This window comes from Mercenaria mercenaria, chromosome 8 (genome assembly GCF_021730395.1).
Source record: "Mercenaria mercenaria strain notata chromosome 8, MADL_Memer_1, whole genome shotgun sequence".
NCBI classification, from domain to species: Eukaryota; Metazoa; Mollusca; class Bivalvia; order Venerida; family Veneridae; genus Mercenaria; species Mercenaria mercenaria.
Genome location: NC_069368.1, coordinates 74,000,484 through 74,023,031, shown reverse-complemented (window position 1 = coordinate 74,023,031; position 22,548 = coordinate 74,000,484). Strand labels below are relative to the sequence as shown.

At 37.2% G+C, this 22,548-nt stretch overlaps 1 protein-coding gene across 7 annotated transcripts in view; it reads left to right on the top strand.

The window, feature by feature from the left end:
- The window catches only part of LOC123566068 (dmX-like protein 2), a 136,915-nt gene that overhangs the window by 50,246 nt on the left and 64,121 nt on the right, over nucleotides 1–22,548 (top strand). For all 7 annotated transcript variants that reach the window (XR_008372170.1, XM_053550199.1, XM_053550198.1 and 4 more), the window contains 9 exons: nucleotides 4,554–4,683; nucleotides 6,070–6,216; nucleotides 7,456–7,687; nucleotides 8,450–8,586; nucleotides 9,102–9,247; nucleotides 13,823–14,058; nucleotides 16,130–16,270; nucleotides 17,589–17,830; nucleotides 19,049–20,456. Coding sequence is in view for 6 of the 7 variants with exons in the window: in XM_053550199.1 (XP_053406174.1) it covers nucleotides 4,554–4,683; nucleotides 6,070–6,216; nucleotides 7,456–7,687; nucleotides 8,450–8,586; nucleotides 9,102–9,247; nucleotides 13,823–14,058; nucleotides 16,130–16,270; nucleotides 17,589–17,830; nucleotides 19,049–20,456 (2,819 nt within the window). In the remaining variant the exon portion in view is untranslated. The remainder of the gene's footprint in view (nucleotides 1–4,553; nucleotides 4,684–6,069; nucleotides 6,217–7,455; nucleotides 7,688–8,449; nucleotides 8,587–9,101; nucleotides 9,248–13,822; nucleotides 14,059–16,129; nucleotides 16,271–17,588; nucleotides 17,831–19,048; nucleotides 20,457–22,548) is intronic.

Sequence of the window (22,548 nt, the reverse complement as noted above, 5' to 3'; positions counted from 1 at the left end):
ATTCAATATTAAAGACCCCCAAACAGAAACAAAGCAGCGTCTTCCTCTTCCATTTAGTTAGCAGCAATTTGTGTTGTGCCAGTCAAGATTTCCTTTTCTGTTAAGAACGGTTTTAGGGCCTATTCTGTTAGTTCCTGGAGAAAGGTATTTTACTCAAATTATCAGTTTTAATATAATTGTTGTACATCTAGAGACATTAATTTATTTATTTTGCTTTAAATGAGTCAAGGTGCATATGCATGTGTGCGAGTCGGCGGGCTAATGCAGTAAAACAAGCAAGTGTGCAATACTTGCATTGATTGGTCACAAGTTACGTTTTTCCTATTTATGTTTGTACATAAAGCATGTTTTTCATCTTAACAGATCTTAACATACCTTGACCCTAGGCCGGATCAAGAAATATTTGATTGGGGTGGGGGGGGGGGGGGGGGGGGGGGGGAAGAGCAGAAGTTTAGAATGAAGGTGTCATTGGGGAGGTGCATAGCGCAAAGATGAAATAGGTCAGCCACTGTTGGGGAGGGGATGTCAAGGGGGTCTCCTAAGGATTATTATACGGATATGAAATGGAGGTCTCTTGTGCATTTTTGGTCTTAGGTTTGAGGTACTTGAGGGCATATTTCTGTCAGTTTAGGGGGTCAGGGGGTTCTCCCCTGCAAAGTTTTGAAATACAGGTGGCCTCTGGTGCATTTTCTGGTGTAAATTTTGAGGTTCTTGAGGGAGTAGGGTGGGGGAAGGGGTCAGGTATGAAATTGTTGCCTCTGGTGCGTGTTTGGGACTAAATTTTAAGGTACTGGAGGGTTATTCTTGTCATTTTAGGGGGCCAGGGGTTCACGCCCTTGAGGTTTTTTTTATAATACAGGTAATTGGAATGGCCGCCTCTGGTGCCTTTTTTATCTAAATTATGAGATACTGGAGAGGGTAACCACCTCATTATTGGGCATCAGGGAGCTCGAGATCTCTTTCCTAGAAATTCTGATGCAGGTGTGAAATGGTGGCCTCTGGTGCATTTTTTTGTTTAAAAATTAAAGGAGGGGATACCCCCTGGAGAGGGCTCTCCCCTGGAAAATTTAAAATGATGGCATCTGGTGCATTTTTGGGGGTCTAATTTTTGAGAAAATATTATTTCTTTGCCGAAATAAATGTGTGTAAGTTTGATGAGTATGGGTAACTTTTCAGCCAACTGGACATACATAGATCTATGTACTTTATAAGACAGTTAACATAACGTTCGGTCTAGTACTAAATACAATACAAACTGTGTTCGGAAAAAGGCGCTCTGTGAAAATTCATTAGTGTATTTCCGAACACACAAATTACGTCATTTAAAGTGGTCCATTGATCTCCAACAGCCGTGAAAACATAGTAAAATGTATACAAATGTGTTTATCTACTTATAAAAGCCACAAACAGAAATGCTTTAGACACAAAACCTTAACTCGTGATGTTCGCAACCTTATCGTTTTAAGTAATTTTTATTAACAGTGTCTGGTATACTTACTGGGTCGAAGTTTAAGCGTCACTGTAACGTGTGTGTAAAATCAATATGTAGAAACCGAGTGAGGCTTCCAATTTTAATTGTTTTGGCCGGTTTAGAACTTTGTGCAATGTCGCTGACAAAAGTTATGACATCATGTAAGAATGTTCGGCTCAGACACGCCAGTCGGAAATGCCTGACCCTGCTCTAACCATATTATACCAGTGTACATTGTTTCTGTTACTGCATCACAATAATTATAATTAAACGTAAAATAAATGATGCTGTCTTAGAAAGAAGCAGCATAATTTTACTTGAACCAATGTGATAAAGACCGGCATGTTCTAATCTCTGGCCTGGCCTGGCCCGGCCTGGCCTGGCCTGGCCTGGCCCGATGAGCCCAATTTTCGACTAAGCCGGGCCAGGCCAGGCCAGGCCATAGATTTCAATTTCGTAAAAGGTGAAAGTGATTTTTATAGCATCTTTAAAATCTGACTTTTGGAATAAGTTTGGATATTTCAGACATTATATAAATACATTTTGAACTCTCACTTTGTAAAATTATACACCTGGGAATAAGCCTGTAGCTAACATAACTATTCCGTCTAATTTAAAGGTGATGCCTGATTAATTGTTATGACTATTATCAGGGGATCTCCACCTCGATTGACTCTTGACTGGTGGCTTGGTTTTCCCCCAATATGAATAAGCTAACTAAGTTTATTATTTTGTCTATTGAGGATTATTTAGTATTGTCCGAAATTATTGAACTAGCACTCAAGAATATTCCATATGCTTCCATAAAAAAATCGGTGCCCAAACATAAATAAATATTTCTTTACTGCCAGGTTGTACATGCAGATAAAGTTGTGCTGACAAAATGTTCAGCTACCAATCTCGTGACTGTAAGTTCGAAACCGTGACCTGTTTGACCATTTTCATTATCATTTTTTTTTAATTTCCTCTGTAAACTAAATAGAATGCAGGAAAATTGTCACTTATCGTGATTTATTGTTCATTTATTGAAAGAAATACACAAGTATTTGACATTCTTCTACATACAAGTTATTACCATAAAATGTTGTAAGAATAAAACCAGTATCAATAAAATGACATTATATTGATTTAATGAAAACAATCTGAATTGAAATCGAACCCATGGTAACATGTGTGAAAGTCGCAGAACTTATCACTACGCCACTGTGTCATTGGTAAACTTTGCATGTTATTTTGGTCAATTTAGATATTTTCAGGTTACAAATATGGTGTAAAATAAAGAGTGGCACCTGTCAATACTAACGGACAACAACTTTCAATTTCTAAAATAATGCTACCTCCGTTCTAGAATCTGGGATAGTATGATGCGGGGAAGCGATATATAAATTTTGTAGTTTAGGTTATACATATACTGAATATTTTTGTAAGATTGTTTTTATATTGATCTAAGTATGTGGAAAAAAATCCTACAAAGTTTTGTGAAACAGGCTCAAAAGCATCTTTTAGCATTAAATATATCACTTAGAAATAACATAAACACAATGCACCATTATTTTTTTTGTGCAAGACAAATATCAATAATCTAAAATGCCAACACCCTGACAATGAGTTAGAGGTCCCACAATGAATATTATTTTTATTACTCTTCCATAAATTGAACATCAGCTTAACTAAACCAAACACATTAAAAGTTCAACTGAACAGTTAAAAGGTCAGCTAAGGATAGTAGGAACACAACCTGTAATTACAATTCCCAAAGAGATGCATGCAAATATTCAGTTATATTGCAGCAGGTAAACTTATCAATGAAATTAGCCCTTAGTTTTAAAACCAAGTGTTAAAGCTGACTTTAAATAATTTGATCACAGAAAAAAATGGGTGGTTATCATTTAGTTACACCATTTTCTTCAGTGCAAATCTGTATTTCAAATAAGATGAATGACGGCTAATTAATGATTCTCCAGGGGACTGTTTTCTCATTTTGTTTGACATGCAGCAAGTAAACAATGCAGGTTAATACTGCCTGCTATTGTAATTGTATATTTAGATTTCATGCCATTCATTTCTCTATGTACAATAAAATCTGGCCTGGCCTGGCCTGGCCTGGCCCGGCCCAGTCGAAAATTGGGCTCATCGGGCCAGGCCAGGCCAGGCCAGGCCGGGCCAGGCCAGGCCAGAGATTAGAACATGCCATAAAGACCTACATTGGAATATTAACTATGGTTTGGACATTAAGGTATGACCAGTATGTTAAGGTAATGCACCCATAATGAGACAGGCCTTTTTTTATGCTGATTTTAGGGCCGAAATTCGGCCCCATTCCCCAATCTAAAAAGTATACTTTTTTCCCCACCTTGGCCAAAAATTCCCCATGCAAAAAAAAGTGAAATTAGTTTTGATTTTCAGTCCTGATTTTAACAACTTTTCAGCAAATATATTCCTCCAAACAATGATTTCGCGACGTAAATTTCCCCTCCAAAAGGGACCTGGTACCCTTCCCCAAATTTACAAAAAAAAGGCTGTGAGAATCAGCAATTTTAATGGGATTTCATACTCTCTTATGTTATTTTGGCATTCTCTGGCTGAATGAAGCTCATAAGAGCAATGGTTTCTCTAACAACAAAAGAATATTGAAATAACGTAAGTTTATGGAAATTATGGAATGTCATTACTGTCCACTGCCTTAATCATTCACTTAATTTTGTAAAGTCATTGCACTTTTAATATTAATATGTTGTTAATATGGCCAGGACTAAGGTACATCAATACAGTTTCAGGATATGGATATTGGGGAAAAAAAATGAAATTATGAAGAATTCTGGTTTAAGAAAATGATAATGAAAAATGTGTCTGTTTGTATATTTTCCCATGTATAACTTGAAACTGTTTTACTGTGTATGATTTTCTCATAAGTCTTACATCTCTGAGATTTCCAGTGCAAAATAGGTTTTGTAAGCTTAGAGTTTTACTCTTAGTAAATATATCACTGTTTTATCTTCCAGTGTATATATTGATCAATATATTCTTCAATCATTGAAAGTTTTGACTATTTCCCAACAGCCCTATATTTTCTTAATTTCAGCACTATCCTTGGAGCATACAGCAACTCTCCGAGCACTTTGTTTGTAGCCTCAGACGGTGACTGTTTGAAACTGTACCAAGCAGTTATAGATGCTAGATCACTTCTTACTGAAGTTAACTCAAGAAAAGAGGTACATGTTTTACTGTCATATCAGTGAGGTAGGAAATTATTGTAAATATATATAGACGAAGCAGATACTGTTGATACATCTGTGTAAGATTCCATTTACACTTTGAAGGGTAGGTTTGAAACTTTATGCCCTTGACGGTGGGCATATTAAAATCGCACTGTCCGTGCATGCGTGAGTCAGTGCGTCCGTGCGTCTGGTAAATTCTTGTCCGGGCTGTAACTCTTCCATCCATAAAGGGATTTTGAAATAACTTGGCATAAATGTTCACCATAATGAGACGACGTGTCATGCGCAAGACCCAGACCCCTAGCTCCAAGGTCAAGGTCACACTTAGAGGTCAAAGGTTAACATGGTCTGTTTCTTGTCCGATCCATAACTCTGCTATTGATAAGGGATTTTGAAATTACTTGACATAAATGTTCCCTATAATGAGGTGAGGTGATGGCGTCCAAAAGCATGTCCACTCTCTAAGTCGAACAGTTTTCATCCGATCTTCACCAAACTGTGGGCATAATATCTCGGCCAAGTTCGATAACCACCCAAATCACCTCAGGCACTCTTGGATTATGGCCCTTGAATTACTCGAAAAACTGCCAGTTCAGCCTTGTCTGCTCTCTTAAGTCAAACAGTTTTCATCCAATCTTCACCAGACTTGTTGACAGGGTTTTTGGGCATAATATCTCGGCCAAGTTTGATAATCACCTAAATCACCACAGGCACTCTAAGCTTATGGCCCTTGAATTACTCGAAGAACTGCCAATTTAGCCTTGTCTGCCCTCTAAGTCGAACAGTTTTCATCCGATCTTCACCAAACTTGGTGACAATGTTTTTGGGAATAATGTCTCGGCCAAGTTAGATAACCACCCAAATCGCCTCAGGCACTCTTGGATTATCGCCCTTGAATTTACATAACTAAATATTTAGACAGGCATATTTTGTGACAGTCTGGCAGTCTTGTTGATCTTGTTTTACTAAGAAAAGTTGGATGAAGTTTTGCCAAGTTACGGCCTTTGTTTCACTTAGAAATTGTTGAATAACCAAGTCTGCTGTCTAAACGACCGCTCTTGTGTTAGTGGTAGTACAAATTTAAACTGTGTTTAGCTGTAAGCTTGTACTATTTACTGACAGTTAATACAAACAAACTTAATTTTGCGTTATTATACTGTATAACAAATGTTGATAACATTGCTCCAGTTCATTAAACAGTACTTTGCTATGCCACATGAATGTATCTTTCTGCTTAAACCTGGCTATTAACAGACTGCTCACAGAGCAAGATTTGTAAATTTCTTTCAACATATCAGTTTATGAAATTCTATAGCAGGATAAGTGATGCCTTTGTTTAAAGAAAAAGATTTTTTAATAAATTAGTGTATTCTGTTACAGTTTATGAGTTTCTGTAGCACAACAAGTTCAGGATACAGCTATGAGGTACAGGAACCCCCGTCAGAATTGTTCAATGTTGTCAGCGTCCAGTCCTCAGCACGTCCAGGCTGTATTATAGAACTTGATGCTTTCACTCATACTCAGCAGGTAGGTTTTAAAATGATAAACAGTACTATGAACTCGTTAATGAGTGGCAGACTTAATAGTTGAGTTAAAATCCTGAAATTATATTCCAGTAAACAAGTGATTTTCCTTTTTATTTTGTAGCCATGAATTTGTATCCAGGGAAATAGCCACTTACTAAGCTATAAATAAAATAAGTACAAACAACTTAGTTACAGTATTTTACTTATGTTATCACACTTTTTAGCTCACCTGTCACGAAGTGACAAGGTGAGCTTTTGTGATCGCCAAGCGTCTGTCGTCCATCCGTCTGTGTGCGTAAACTTTTCCTTGTGACCTCTCTAGAGGTCACAGTTTTCATGGGATGTTTATGAAAATGGGTCAGAATGTTCATCTTGGTAAATTCTAGGTCAAGTTCGAAACTGGGTCACGTGCTGTCGAAAACTAGGTCAGTAGGTCTAAAAATAGAAAAACCTTGTGACCTCTCTAGAGGCCATATTTTTCACGAGATCTTCATGAATATTGGTCAGAATGTTCACCTTGATGATATCTAGGTCAAGTTCGAAACTGGGTCACATGTGGTCAAAAACTAGGTCAGTAGGTCTAAAAATAGAAAAACCTTGTGACCTCTCTAGAGGCCATATTTCTCAATGGATCTTCATGACAATTGGTCAGCATGTTCACCTTGATGGTATCTAGGTCAAGTTCAAAACTGGGTCACGTGGGGTAAAGAACTAGGTCAGTAGATCTAAATATAGAAAAACCTTGTGACCTCTCTAGAGGCCTTTTCAATGGATCTTCATGAATATTGGTCAGAATGTTTACCTTGAAGGTATCTAGGTCAAGTTCGAAACTGGGCCACGTGGGGTTTAAAACTAGGTCAGTAGATCTAAAAATAGAAAAACCTTGGGACCTCTCTTGAGGCCATATTTTCCATGAGATCTTCATGAATATTGGTCAGAATGTTCACCTTGATGATATCTAGGTCAAGTTCGAAACTGGGTCACGTGGAGTCAAAAACTAGGTCAGTAGGTCTAAAAATAGAAAAACCTTGTGACCTCTCTAGAGGCCATATTTCTCAATGGATCTTCATGAAAGTTGGTCAGAATTTTTTATCTTGATGATATCTAGGTCACATGTGCTCAAAAACTAGTTCACTATGTCAAATAATAGAAATAACGACGTCATACTCAGTTCAACACTGGGTCATGTGGGGATAGGTGAGCGATTCAGGACCATCATGGTCCTCTTGTTATTCAATAGATGTGGCAATGTACACAACTACTGCACGTGTTTCAAGAGCCCCTTGTGACTGGAAAAAGCAGTATCAGGGGAGATAACAATATTGACCCAATAGTTGACTTGCGCAATACCGGCTCATTTGAGGAAAACTTCTTTCTTGTTGGGCTTGAGAAGTCGTTGGAAGGCTTGTCAACACTTCACATGTGGAAGATGACGATTTCTTCAGCGCAAGTCGGATCGGCTATATCTGACAGTAAGTCAGTTTTGACAGTGTTAAATAATTAACATCAGAATGTTCAAAAACTTTCTTCTCTATAACTTGATATCAAGTCTTTGTTCGTAATTCAGTTATGAGGTGTTAATTCAGCAGGACTGAGTATTGCCAGGAAAAACAACATTGTAATGTTATAATGCCTTATGGTCATATGTTAAGACAATATTTAGAAAATGCACAAAGAAATTTTTGGTTGTACAATCCCATGCAATATTTTAGTGTATACATATAGATGAGAGTATAATAAAGAGTAAAATCTTTCTCCATGTTTACCACCATTCATCAAATATCTTGTTACTTTATTGAAGTATTTCAAAAGTCAGGCCGCAATATTATTTTGCCTGGAAATGTACCACAAGAACCGGTATATCCCAGCATATACCCTAATCATTCAGTAAACTTTCAGCATAGTGGCAGAGTGGTAGGAATTGGAAGGTAATTGGTATGCACAATAAAGGTGTCTCATAAGCCAAATTGGCTGGCCCTTTCAATAGGGGTGACATTATAATAAACAATACCTTTACCGTTACAGAAAATCACAAGTTCTTATTGGCAACAGCAGAGACTCATGAGAAACAATATATTACAAAGATTGTCATTTTATAGTTCACTTAGCATTGTCTTCCATGCTCTTGTTTCAGATGACGAATTGGAACTGGTAAGAATAATCAACTTAGATAATGCTGATTTAGATGTTAAATTCAAAAGCTAACGAATAATTATTTTAAATTTTTCAAACAGATATTGGAGACAAGACATACATGATGGACTATACAATAGTCAGTGAGGACGGCTCAAATCCTCCTTCACGTAGCGGTACGCCGGAAATTCCAAACCCAAAACCTGCAACTGCTAAACTTCTTGTCTCCACTACAAAGGTATGCTGTATAGTATATTTGCAGTTAGCATAAGTCTTGATATTGTATAGTACAATACAAGGAATATCTGCATGGTTAGTGCTGTAGAGAGAGAACAAAACACTAATTTAGTTATAGTTAGTTTCTGCCTTGGTAAATGCTCTCTATAATGATTGGACAGAAGACAGTACACTTTCATGTTCCACTTCAATCTATTTGGGGATGTCAATTGTACTGAACAAGTTAGTTTACAGAATCTTGAATCCGGGTAGGCTAAGTTTGTACTAGGTTTAAGAGAGTTACAGATTTATAGCACTGTCAGTAGAACGAACAATTCAGGGCCAGTGCAGGTGATCAGCTTAAAGTTTCGTCTAGAGTTTAAGCCTCCGGTTTTAACTGCTTCCTTCATACTGGTAATTAGCGTTCAAATCAGTTTTCATATCCTTTTTTTGAAAGGTTTATATAGTAACAATGATTGCGCTGATTGGATAATTTGAAGATCATTATTATGGAGTTGATTTTGTGATGTTTTACAGGTAACATGTCAAAAATTACCTCTACCAGATGGGGTTGAGGTGAAATGTGCTAATGTATCGGCTGGTCATCTTAGCTCCGCCTCCATCTACCCAGCATGCCTTGCTCCATATCTTCTAGTCACAGCATGCTCTGATGGAAGCATCAAGTAAGTTACATGAATACTGGCCAGGAACCAGTAGTCAGACATGCTCTGATGGAAGCATCAAGTAACTTACATGAATACTGGCCGGGAACCAGTAGTCAGACATGCTCTGATGGAAGCATCAGGTAAGTTACATGTATACTGGCCGGGAACCAGTAGACAGCCATGCTCTGATGGAAGCATCAGGTAAGTTACATGAATACTGGCCGGGAACCAGTAGACAGACATGATCTGATGGAAGCATCAGGTAAGTTACATGAATACTGGCCGGGAACCAGTAGACAGACATGCTCTGATGGAAGCATCAAGTAAGTTACATGTATACTGGCCAGGAACCAGTAGTCAGACATGCTCTGATGGAAGCATCAAGTTAGTTACATGAATACTGGCTGGGAAACAGTAGACAGACAGATGCTCATGCGTTTACTTCATTATTTTCTGAGAAATTATTTGACATAGATGACCCTCATGCTGTGTAAACTTCAGCTTTTACTGCATCCAGATGTGTAATGGGGTAAAATAAAATATTGTTTTGCTTGAAGGCTTAAATGGGGAAATAAACAAGTATTTTTCCCCTCTTGATGACACAGTGACTGAACAAATACTTTGAAGACAGAATTGCTGTTATTTTGAGATCAAAACAAGTGACTAAAGTATTTCTGTGCATCTCTTTGTCTTAAATCTTTCCAACAATGTGTAATATAGATGACCTTATTATTAAAGGAAGCTTTGAAAGTAATGGAGGTCAAACCACTATAACCCAAATTACATTTTACATAAATGCTTGATAATTCAAATAGATAAAGAATGTTAACAGTGCAAAAATTGACAACCATTCATTTTATGAAATACTTTTAAATTTAAAGTAATCCTTGTCATCAGCAAAACTGGAATATACAGTTTAATTCTTTCTTCCCAACTTGGTACCTCAACAAGTTATATATTCTGTACTCCACAATGCTGTATCCACACCTCAATGAGACAAAATGTTGTTTTGTAAACACAGGTTAGGTATCATCATGAAACTTAAGTAAGACCAGTCTCATGAAAAATTGCTTTTTCATAAACACACACAAAAAACCTACAAATTTTCTTGATCAAACAGTTGTAGATTTTGGAAGAACAATACAGCTGTGTCTGTTTATAAATTTTGGTAGTACTATAGTATTACAGTATTACAGTGTAACTTCCGAAAACTGAACGACCTCCGGACCAGCCTAAAAGTTCAGTATTTGGACGTTTCCGGAATTCAGGAGTTTGGAAATTGGCAAAGCGGACAGGGTGCACTAGAGTTATCTTTTTAGCCCACCATCATCAGATGGTGGGCTATTAAAATCACTCTGCGTCCGTGGTCCGTCCGTCCGTCATTCCGTCCGTCCGTCCGTCCGTCCGTCCGTTAACAATTTCTCGTTATCGCATCTCCTCAGAAACTACTGGGGGAATTTTGACCAAACTTTGTCAGAATGATGTATTGGTACCCTAGTTGTGTCCCCCTGAAAATCAGACTGGTTCAACAATTTATGAGTGAGTTATGGTCCTTTGTTTATTTCTATAATTTAAATAGATTTATATAGGGAAAAACTTTGAAAACCTTCTTGTCCAAAACCACAGAGCCTAGGGCTTTGATATTTGGTATGAAGCATTATCTAGTGGTCCTCTACCAAGATGATTCATATTATTTCTCTGGGGTCAAATATGGCCCCGCCCTGGGGGTCACATGGTTTATATAGACTTATATAGGGAAAAACTTTGAAAAACCTCTTGTCCAAAACCACAGGGCCTAGGGCTTTGATATTTTGTATGTGACATCATCTAGTGGTCTTCAACTAAGATCGTTCAAATTATACCCCTAGGGTCAAATATGGCCCCACCCTGGGGGTCATATGCTTTACATAGACTTATATAGGGAAAAACTTTGAAAATCTTCTTGTCCAAACACAAAGCCTTGGGCTTTGATACTTGTAATGTAGCATCATCTAGTGGTTCTCTACCAAGTTTGTTCAAATTATCCCCCTAGGGTCAAATATGGCCCCGCCCCGTGGGTCACATGGTTCATATAGACTTATATAGGGAAAAGCTTTTAAAATCTTCTTGTCAATAACTACAACATTCAAATTTGGACCACATGTATATTTTTGAGTGGCAAGATGAACCTTGACCTGAGTTGACCTTGATTTTGACCTAGTGACCTACTTTCACATTTCTGTAGCTACAGCCTTCAAATTTGGACCACATGCATAGTTTTGTGCACTTGAAAAAACTTTGACCTTGATTTTGACCTAGTGACCTACTTTCACATTTTTGAAGGTACAGGTATCAAATTTGGACCATATGCATAGTTCCGTGTTTCAAAATGAAATTTGACATTGATTTTGACCTAGTGACCTACTTTCACATTTTTGAAGGTACAGTCTTCAAATTTGGACCACATGCATAGTTTTGTGTTCCGAAATTAAATTTGACCTTGATTTTGACCCAGTGACCTACTTTCTCATTTCTCAAGCTACAGCCTTCAAATTTGGACCACATGCATGGTTTTATGTACCGAAACAAACTTTGACCTTTACATTGACCTAGTGACCTACTTTCACATTTTTGAAGGTACAAGCTTCAGATTTGGACCACATGCATAGTTCTGTATTCTGAAATAAAACTTGACCTTGATTTTGACCTAGTGACCTACTTTCACATTTCTCAAGCTACAGCCTTCAAATTTGGACCACATGCATAGTTTTGTGTACCGAAATGAACTTTGACCTTAAGATTGACCTAGTGACCTACTTTCACATTTCTGTAGCTACAGGCCTCAAATTTAGACCACTTGCATAGGATTGTGTACCGAAACAAACTTTGACCTTGACATTGACCTAGTGACCTACTTTCACATTTTTGAAGGTACAGGCTTCAGATTTGGACCACATGCATAGATTTGTGTTCTCAAGTGAAGTTTGACCCTTGATTTTGACCTAGTGATCTACTTACACATTTCTCAAGCTAAGCCTTCAAATTCGGACCACTTGCGTAGTTTTGTGTACCGAATTAAACTTTGACCTTAAGATTGATCTAGTGACCTACTTTCACATTTCTCGAGCTACAGCTTTCGAATTTGGACCACATGCACAGTGTTGTGTACGGAAATGAAATTTGACCTTGAGCTAGTCAGTAAGTCTTGAAATTTGGAACACTCAAAAATGGCACTTGGTGGGCGCCAAGATCACTCTGTGATCTCTTGTCTTACACATAGGATGAAGAGATTATTATCCTTTATGATAACTGTACAAGTTTGTATAAAGTAATTAATTAATATATTAATGAATTTATTACAAACATTAAGGATAATTTAATATGTATAAAAAAAAATACATACATAAGAAATATCAAAACATACCTTTAATAATAGCATTTACTCAAATATTATCCACACAGTCCCGAGTTTGTCAATATTTAATTGATGTTTATAACGCATAGTTTACTCGATGTTACTAAATCAGATAAAACATCGATCTTTCTTTCATTAAAAAATATAGAAGGTTTTTTACACTTAAGCTATTTAATTCGTCAAGTTTTCATAAACTGAAAACAAATTAAAGTAATTGCCGATTACTTTACTTTTGCATCGAATGATCATTGTTATTATAATGCGTGTCAAAATAAACGCGTGCCGCTAATAAATACACAAAAGAACATGTTGACAACTTGCCATGGATGTTTTTGGATTTACAGGTGACAGTTTTAATCTGGCAAATATTTTGCTGTTCGGTTTTCGGAAGTCAATTAAAGTGCTAAAATATAAACGGTTCTACAAAAACCGTCCGGTTTTCAGAATTCAGAAGTTCCGGTTTTCAGAAGTTAAAAGTATATAGAAATAAGAACAAGAAAAACGAGACTTTAAGTTTTGTGTGGTTTTCAAAGGTTTCCGGTTTTCAGAAGGTCCGGTTTTCGGAAGTTACACTGTACTATTTTTGGGGAAAAAAAACAAACTATTTTTATTTTTAAAAGGACAATAAAATATTACTATGTCTGTTTATAGATTTTCCAAATTGCAGTACATTGTCATTATGTCTAATTATAGAATTTGAAGTGCAGCTAAGTACATTACCGAGGGCTCAGAGTGAAACTAGTCTATCTGCTTCTATTTCTGTATACACTTAGGCTAGTTTCGCTCTGAGCCCTCGAAAATTTTGTATTACTGTGTCTTATTTGGGAAATAGATTTTAGTTTTGCGTGCTTTGTTGGCAAATAAAACATGGTTTTGAGTTGAGATGCGTAGTAATCTTATCATGAAGACCTGAGTGATTAATTACAATGCATCTGAACGAAAAAACTAAAATCTATTTCTATTCTAATACGTTCAATTACTCCAGGAAGGGATACTAATCTGGAATCCTTTTTTAGGCTGAATAGCCAAAAGTAGGTAATTTTGCAAAACATGTTTTAATCGACAAGACAATACACGGTAAAATCCTTCTTTGTTTATATAAAAGAAAATCTTAAAAGTGTTAGAATATAAATTTTTGAAGTGCAGTACAATGTTACTGTTTTGGAAGTGCAGTACACTATGACTTTGTCTGTTTATAGATTTTGGAAGTGCAATACGAGTTCTGTGATAAGTGGTCTAGTCAGTATAGGTGGTGTTGGGTCAGCTAGTGTGTTATCCATGAAGAGTTTTGAGTTTGGTGTAGAGGAGGAGGATGGCGTCCGCAAACAGAGAAGAAAATCATGTGTGGTGAATGTTAACCAGGATATGACATACAACTGGGTTCCCTGGAGTCCAGTGTACAGGGAGGATAAGTCAAGTGATATACACATTCAAGGTAGTGTGTTTGTTTAATATCAGGTATAAGATAGAATATTGCTTTTGTTTTAAGTTGCTTAGACCATATATGCAGGTCTTATGAGGAGTGCATTTGGCAGTGTGTACTTTTAATATGCCTAGCGTAATCCATTTTGTGGATTGGAAAGTTCCATAAGGCGTTAAATTTTGTGTTAAAAAAGATGAAACAAATGTTCAAATAGATGTTTAGCATAATGAAATGGTTACAAAAGCACTACTTTCATTACTGCATATGAGCTTATTGAGTTAGAGCCATAAAGGGAGGTAACCAAAATCAGTGGGTTCAACTGAACTTTCTACTATGTTTATCTTTATTTAAACCTTTGACATTAAATAGAAAAAACAACTACCAAAAATAGGATTCAACAAGAAATTAATATGTTCTTGTCATGTACCATAGCATTATGAGCATTTAAGTTGAGAAGCTGAGCATAGAGTAACACTGTTGAATGGTCATTGTGTAGTGTTTGAGCCTTTTAAAGAAAATTATGCTGCTAACAGGATATACACTCAGAGATGTTGACAAAAGTTATGGGGTTATTATCAAATCTTATCTATGTAGATTTGGAAAGTAGAAAAATGAGATATTAGTAAACAAGTTGTTTTGCCTTGTATGTTTTCGAAGGACACTATGTATGTAGATTAAAACCCTAGGTTCATATCAGGGCTTCGGAAATTTGCCGGTTTGTCGGTTTTGGACCGATTTTTGACTTTTCAGACCGATTCCTGAAGTGAAAAAACGAAAAAAATCGGTCCCGTAAAAATGGAGAAAAGTATAAATTTCGGTCTGATATCTCAATACACGATCACCTGCCAAGTAGGAAATTGTTGGTCGCACCTTCAGATAATCAATAAACGTGTCAATCGGTCTGATTGTCACTTTGATAATCGGTCCATAATTAGCGCGTGACGCAATCAGTGCTCGCGCGGCACATCCTTTAATGTTTGCAGACAGCCGACTGCGGTGTATTAAACATTTTTGACTGGTTTCCTAACGTTTCTGACTGGATCCAAATCATTTCGACGGGGATGCACTTCTTTTATTTAGAATCCGACGGATGGTTTATTTCAAAAGGCTATGTTTGATCACGGTAACAAACAAATGGTCGCTGCATTTAATCAAAGAGCTATAATTGTACATTATAGGTCTTTTATTAATGAGACATCACACGGAAAACCGATAAAAATAATTTTTATAATTACTTGATTTGAAAAAATTACATGATTCATTTGTTGGGGCTCCAGCTGAAACAAATGCAGAAAATCGTCTTTGCAACCCGACTGTACAAAAAAGAAAAAAATGGACGGGCAACCACGAATGATAAAGAAAACCGGAGTGGCACTGTTTATCAAATCGGTCTTTTAAAAAACGTTTCAAAATGAAATTTTGTTTACATCAGAAGAGAACATATAACTTTATAAAATGTAGTTGCTTATCGAAGTACAACGTAAGTGAAATGAAATATCCGTGGCCAACCCGCGTGACGTTTTGGTACTATACATGCGGGAATTCGATCTCAGCGTTCAAATAACGTACACATTCGGTCCGCGGCAGAGTATTCTTTAAATACTGAGGCTGTTTAGCAGAGAACATGTGTCGTGTAACTCACTTTGACGCATTGTATTTTATAGAATTTCGTCAAAAAATGAGGAAACATCACAAAGTATCTGCCGTGTATACGGTATCGAAGTCACGTGCGTTGGCTTTTAGACTAGTTACGCACACGGTGTCAATGCCTCGTATTATCTCGGAAAAACATCGAAATTTAAACAAAGTAACGATCACACATAACACTGAATAACTGTCTTCATTGTATGGTAATGCGCGGTGACTGGTAACTCAGTTTTAATGCATGACATACTTATTTCTTTACCCTATCACGTTTTACAAAATATGTAATATTGGGAATGCGGTGGGTGGGGTAGCGCCGATGTCAGGATTTTCGTTTCGGACCGATTGAGTTTTCAAAATTTCCGGAGCCCTGGTTCATATACAGTTTGCACATGGTGTTAATTATAGCTGTTGTAAAAAATTGAAGATTTTATTTCAGGGAAGCCATTGACAGTGAGTTGTGCATACACAGGGAGAGTGGCAGTAGCTTACAGAAGTACTGGACATAAACACCATGGCACAGCACCTAACAGTCGCTTCTTCAACCTGTGTGTTGTGATATATGAGTGTGAATCAACTGGTATGTAATTTTTACAACCTATGTGAACTACCTAGCTGACTTGTTGAAGATTGTTTTATGCAGGAGTGATCCTTCAGTGTTAAAGCTGTTAAGGCACCATGTGACCTAAAATATATTTGTGTAGCGGTAAAACAAACTAAACAAAAATTCACCCTGTAAGTGCCACGCATAAGATTTAGCCTGCCAAGCATGAAATTAATACAGTGTACTGACTATAATATCACCAACACATACATCTTTCATTGTACACAGACAGTTCCTTTGATAAATAAGAAACATTTTGTTATCTGTTGGGTTTTTAAGGCAAGCATTACAAGTTAGATAAGGTGACACTCCACCTATCTTGCTCAAGGAAGGCCCCAGAGGCCCCTCAAAGGATTGATTATGGCATTGATAGGTACATAGCTAGAAGCCAATTGTTGAGCTGCCTTATATGAATGTATTTGATAGCAGAAAGACTCAAACCCACAGTGTTACAGTGATTCTGATGAAGAGGACACTGAAATAATGCCATATATCATTGAAGGTAGAGTCCCAATAAAAATGCTTAAGTATGCATTTTTAATTGAATTTTTCGATTAAGCAGTCAAAGTATAAGGTATAACACACAATTTATTGTCAGCTGTTGTTGATAGAGTGATTTGTGTTTATATCCCTAAGGTAGCCATCATTTAAGTACTATATTAAAGTCAGCATTCAATTGTAACATAAGGTAAGAACAACGTAGGTGTATATGACTAAGCTGAAATGTCAGTGGGTTCAATAGGGATTGATATATACTACTCTGAACTCCATGTAAATGTTACGGTTTAGCAAAAAAAATTTTAGGAGCGATTTAATATCACAAGTCAGTTATTGAATTGGTCATTTATAGAACTTGATAAGAGGAAGATATTTTGGTTAGCACAAAAGTGCACAGTAAATTTGATAGGGCATTGTAAGTCAGGCTTTAAGAACACTTGAACTGTGTGTATCCTTCATTTAACTACCCTTTATACTATACTCGCAAAATGTCATATTAAATGAAATTGAATTATAATTTTGGATATTTGAGAGGCATTGCTGTCTGCTCTAGAAGTTTGGAAAATATGACATACATCTTTGGACATGTACCCTTAGTACAGAGTGTATTGCTTACTCTTATTCATAATACCAGCCATGTATAATATAAAATATATAAAATATTGATGATGTCCAAAATGCCACTCATAAATCATACATGTTTTGCATCTTTTACAGTTACTGATCTGATAATTTTTGTTAATTTACAAATTTATGTATAAATACATAATTTTTAACTTTTGAACTGTTTGTTTAGGTGGTTCACAGTGGATAAAGGAAGACACAATAGAACTTCGTAACATTCGAATACCGGAGAGTCATGTCGAGGTTGACCTTGACCTTAGTCCAGATGCCAGTCTGTCACACAGTGACACAGAAAGTGTGAATCAGACACTTCCACTGGCCTCCAGCTTCATCAATATGTGTCGCACAAAGTCCGTGCCAAGCTTGAGTGCCCTGTATTGTGCCAGGAAAGAGCAGGACGACCATGAAGATAAGGTTAACCCTCTTATATCATCTGATAAATTTGCTATTTTGAAAAAATTGGAAATTTCTCTTTAATACCTAATTAGCTATGGTAGCATGATGAATTTGCTCGCTTGTAGCTCATCATGCAGAAAACCAAAAGAGCTATTGTTATACCCCTGGCTTCAGCATTGTATATGAACACCATTTTAACAATTCTATGCAAGCTCATATCTCAGTTAGTACTAACCACAGCTGAATGAATCGTTATTCATGTCTACTACATGATAATATCAAGTAAATGAATATCTTTCTGGATTTTATGTCTGTGAATGGTTAGAAAAAAAACATAACTTAGACTGTTCATTCTTTAAAAGAGAAGTAACATAAATTTATGCCTTTGCAGATTTTGAATATTTGATAGCTTCTCTTGTTCTTTAATTTTAGTTAGTATTTTTAACTGCTTAGCAACACAAATTCACATATTTGTGATATAATGTATTCTTTTCTTACAATAGTTTTTAGCTCACCTGTCACAAAGTGACAAGGTGAGCTTTTGTGATCGCGTGGCGTCCGTCGTCCGTGCGTGCGTAAACTTTTGCTTGTGACCACTCTAGAGGTCACATTTTTCATGGGATCTTTATGAAAGTTGGTCAGTATGTTTATCTTGATGATATCTAGGTCAAGTTCGAAACTGGGTCACGTGCGGTCAAAACTAGGTCAGTAGGTCTAAAAATAGAAAAACCTTGTGACCTCTCTAGAGGCCATATTTTCATGAGATCTTCATGAAAATTGATCAGAATGTTCACCTTGATGATATCTAGGTCAGCTTTGAAACTAGGTCACGTGCAGTCAAAAACTAGGTCAGTAGGTCTTAAAAGAGAAAAACCTTGTGACCTCTCTAGAGGCCATATTTTTCATGAGATCTTCCTGAAAATTGGTGAGAATGTTCACCTTGATGATATCTAGGTCAAGTTCAGAAGTGGGTCATGTGCCTTCAAAAACTAGGTCATTAGGTCAAATAATAGAAATACCTTGTGACCTCTCTAGAGGTCATATTTTTCAATGGATCTTCATGAAAATTGGTCAGAATTTTTTATCTTGATGATATCTAGGTCACATGTGCTCAAAAACTAGGTCACTGTGTCAAATAATAGAAATAACGACGTCATACTCAGTTCAACACTGGGTCATGTTGGGATAGGTGAGCGATTCAGAACCATCATGGTCCTCTTGTTTGTTTTGTTTTAGCTGGACATAATGAGACAGAAACATTTGGTGCAACTAGACTGGGTCTCTACAGAGGATGGTTCTCACATACTTACAGTCGGGGTCGGCTCTAAGATCATGATGTATGCTCAAGTCTCAAACGATATTGTACAGGAGTCTAAAAAGGACAACCTTGAAGATAAATCCAGTGTAGGTACAACTTCAATGAATGAACCAGGAGTAAAGATGAGCCTTTCAGATAGGAGTAGTGGACGGAGGGCAATGTTGCAGAAATCTAAATCAATGGTTGTGGATGATTACCAAGAGGTGTTGCAGTGGATGAAATTGCGTAGTATTGATTTAACAACTGCTGATGGATTACCTCCCTTGCCAATGCATATATCATGGGTTCGTGGTGGAATCTTAGTTGTTGGTATGGACAATGAAATGCATGTGTACTCCCAGTGGCGATGGTCGCAAGGAGCAGATGACACTGGCTTAGACACTGCAGATAGTTTTGATATTAGAAATTTCGAAGACAGAAACTTTTCAACAGTTGATCTACATAAAGAAGCAATGATACAGAGTAAGAAAAGTCTTCCATCTATAAGATCATCTCTCTCAGTGCCAAACTTTAAAAGATTTGCATCAAATGTGTTCAAGAAGGAGTCCATGAAAAGTAGTCCTAATATGCGCAAAAAGACCAGTAAAGGTAATTTAGAACGTAGTGAAAGTAGCATGAGTTTGACTGTCATTCACGAGTTTGGACTTTTTGAGGCAGCCCATCAGGCCAACCCTGTTCTGCCACAGTATCACCCTAAATCTTTGATGGAGTTGCTAAACTTCGGTAAAGTGAGACGTGTGAAAGCTATTCTAGCCCATCTGGTTCGCTGCATTGCTGGTCGTGAAGCCACAAATACGGCACAGGTCAATGAAATGAATGTAGATGATGCAAAGCTCTATAGACAAAGGACGGTGTCAATGTCGCAAAGCCCAGGTGAAACACCTGTATTAAATGGAGAAGTTACTCTGGACTATGTTGAGATTACGTCAATTCCACTACTACCTTTATATGCTCTCCTGGCTGCTGATAATGACTCCAGTCAGGCAACAGCAGACATTTCCACACATGCAGGTCATGTGAGTCCGAGTGACAAGTCAGATTACAAAGACCTCTTTCAGACAAATGTTTTTGATGAAGAAGAATTAGACACCAATGTTCTATCATCGTCTGTAGATGACAAGCCGCGTTTAATTCGATCATCTTCGTCAAGTGGGGTGACAGTCAATCCATACCATTTTAGCGCATCACAAGCTCAGTTGCTTGGAAAACACCTGACCCACATGCACCTGCCTGGACTGTCGGGCCAGGATCAGATGTACCTATTGGCACTGGCAGACACAGTGGCTCAAACTAAAACAGACTTTGCTGAGAGTTTTGAACCTTCAAGTAAGATTCTGATTTTTAACTGAACTATTTGAAAACTATGTAAAACTATTGCACTCACCCATACATCTGCAGCAGTGTCACTGTCTGGTTCAGTTTTGTATATAAGCTAGTATCTCAGTATACCTTAATGGAAATGGATGGACACTTGTACACTGTTACGATTTGACCTGCGATGCACAGGTTCCAGAATTCTGTGCATTTTTAGCTCACCTGAGCACAAAGTGCTTGGGGTGAACTATTGTTATCGCTCACCGTCCGGCGATTTTTGATGAAACTTAACATGGATGTTCCATGGATGGTCCTCTTTAAAAATTGTTCAAAGAATTGAATTCCATACTGAACTCTGGTTGCCATGGCAACCGAAAGGAAAAACTTTAAATATCTTCTTCTCAAAAACCAGGAGCCCTAGAGCTTAGATATTTGGTGTGAAGCATTACCTAGTGGACCTCTACCAAATTTGTTTAAATCATGACCCCGGGGTCAAAATTGACCCCGTCCCAGGGGTCACTTGATTTTACATAGAAAAATCTTAAAAAATCTTCTTCTCGAAAACGAGAAGCCCTAGACCTTAGATATTTGACATTTAGCATTGCCTAGTGGACCTCTACTAAAGTTGTTCAAATCATGACCCCGGGGTCAAAATTGACCCCGCCTTAGGGGTCACTTGATTTTACATATGAAAATCTTCAAAAAATTTCTAAAAATAAACCAGAAGGCCTAGAGCTTAGATATTTCACATGTAACATTGCCTAGTGGACCTCTACAAAATTTGTTCAAATCTTGCCCCCCGGGGTCAAAATTGACCCCGCCCCAGGGGTCACTTGATTTTACATAGGAAAATCTTCAAAAATCTTCTTCTCAAAAAGCAGAAGCCCTAAAGCTTAGATATTTGACATGTAGCATTGCCTAGTGGATTTCTACTAAAGTTGTTCAAATCATGACCCCGGAGTCAAAATTGACCCTGCACTGGGGGTCACTTGATTTTACATATGAACATCTTCAAAAATTTTCTTAAAATAAACCAGAAGGCCTAGAGCTTAGATATTTGACATGTAGCATTGCCTAGTGGACCTCTACAAAATTTATTCATATCATGACCCCTGGGGTCAAAATTGACCCAGCCCCAGGGGTAACTTTATTTTACATAGGAAAATCTTCAAAAATTTTTCTTAAAATAAACCAGAAGGCCTAGAGCTTAGATATTTCACATGTAGCATTGCCTAGTGGACCTCTACAAAATTTGTTCAAATCATGACCCCTGGGGTCAAAATTGACCCTGCCTTAGGGGTCACTTGATTTTACATAGAAAAATCTTCAAAAATTTTCTAAAAATAAACCAGAAGGCCTAGATCTTAGATATTTGATATGTGACATTGCCTAGTAGACTTCTACAAAATCTGTTCAAATCATGACCTCCAGGGTCAAATTGACCCTGCCCCATGGGGTTTGATTATACATAGAAAAATCTTCAAAATTTTCTAAAAAAAAAAAAGCAGAAGGTCTAGAGCTTAGATATTTGACACGTAGCATTGCCTAGTGGACCTCTACAAAAGTTGTTCATATCTTGACCACTAGGTCATTAGGTCAAATCAAAGAAAAACCTTTTGTATGCGATAGAGGCTATATTTTTCAATTGATCTTCATGAAATTCAGTCAGAATGATTGCCTTGATAAAATCTTAGTCAAGTTTGAATATGGGTCATCTTGGGTCAAAAATTTTGTCACTAGGTCAAATCAAAGAAAAACCTTGTGTATGCAATAGAGGCTGTATTTTTCAATTGATATAAAATTTGGTCAGAATGATTTCCTTGATGAAATCTAGGTCAAGTTTGAGTATGGGTCATCTGGGGTCAAAAACTAGGTCACTAGGTCAAATAAAAGAAATACTTGTGTTTGCTCCAATTTTAATGATACTTGGTCAGAATATTTTTTTCCATGCAATCACTAGGTCTATGTTTACACTGTTATGGTGTATTATGATGTTTTTCTCAGGTGAGTGACCTAGGGCCATCTTGGCCCTCTTGTTTGACATAGCAATTTTCTTCATGTAATCTGTTTTTCATTTAGCATCAGAAGAGAGGAAAAGTTCTAT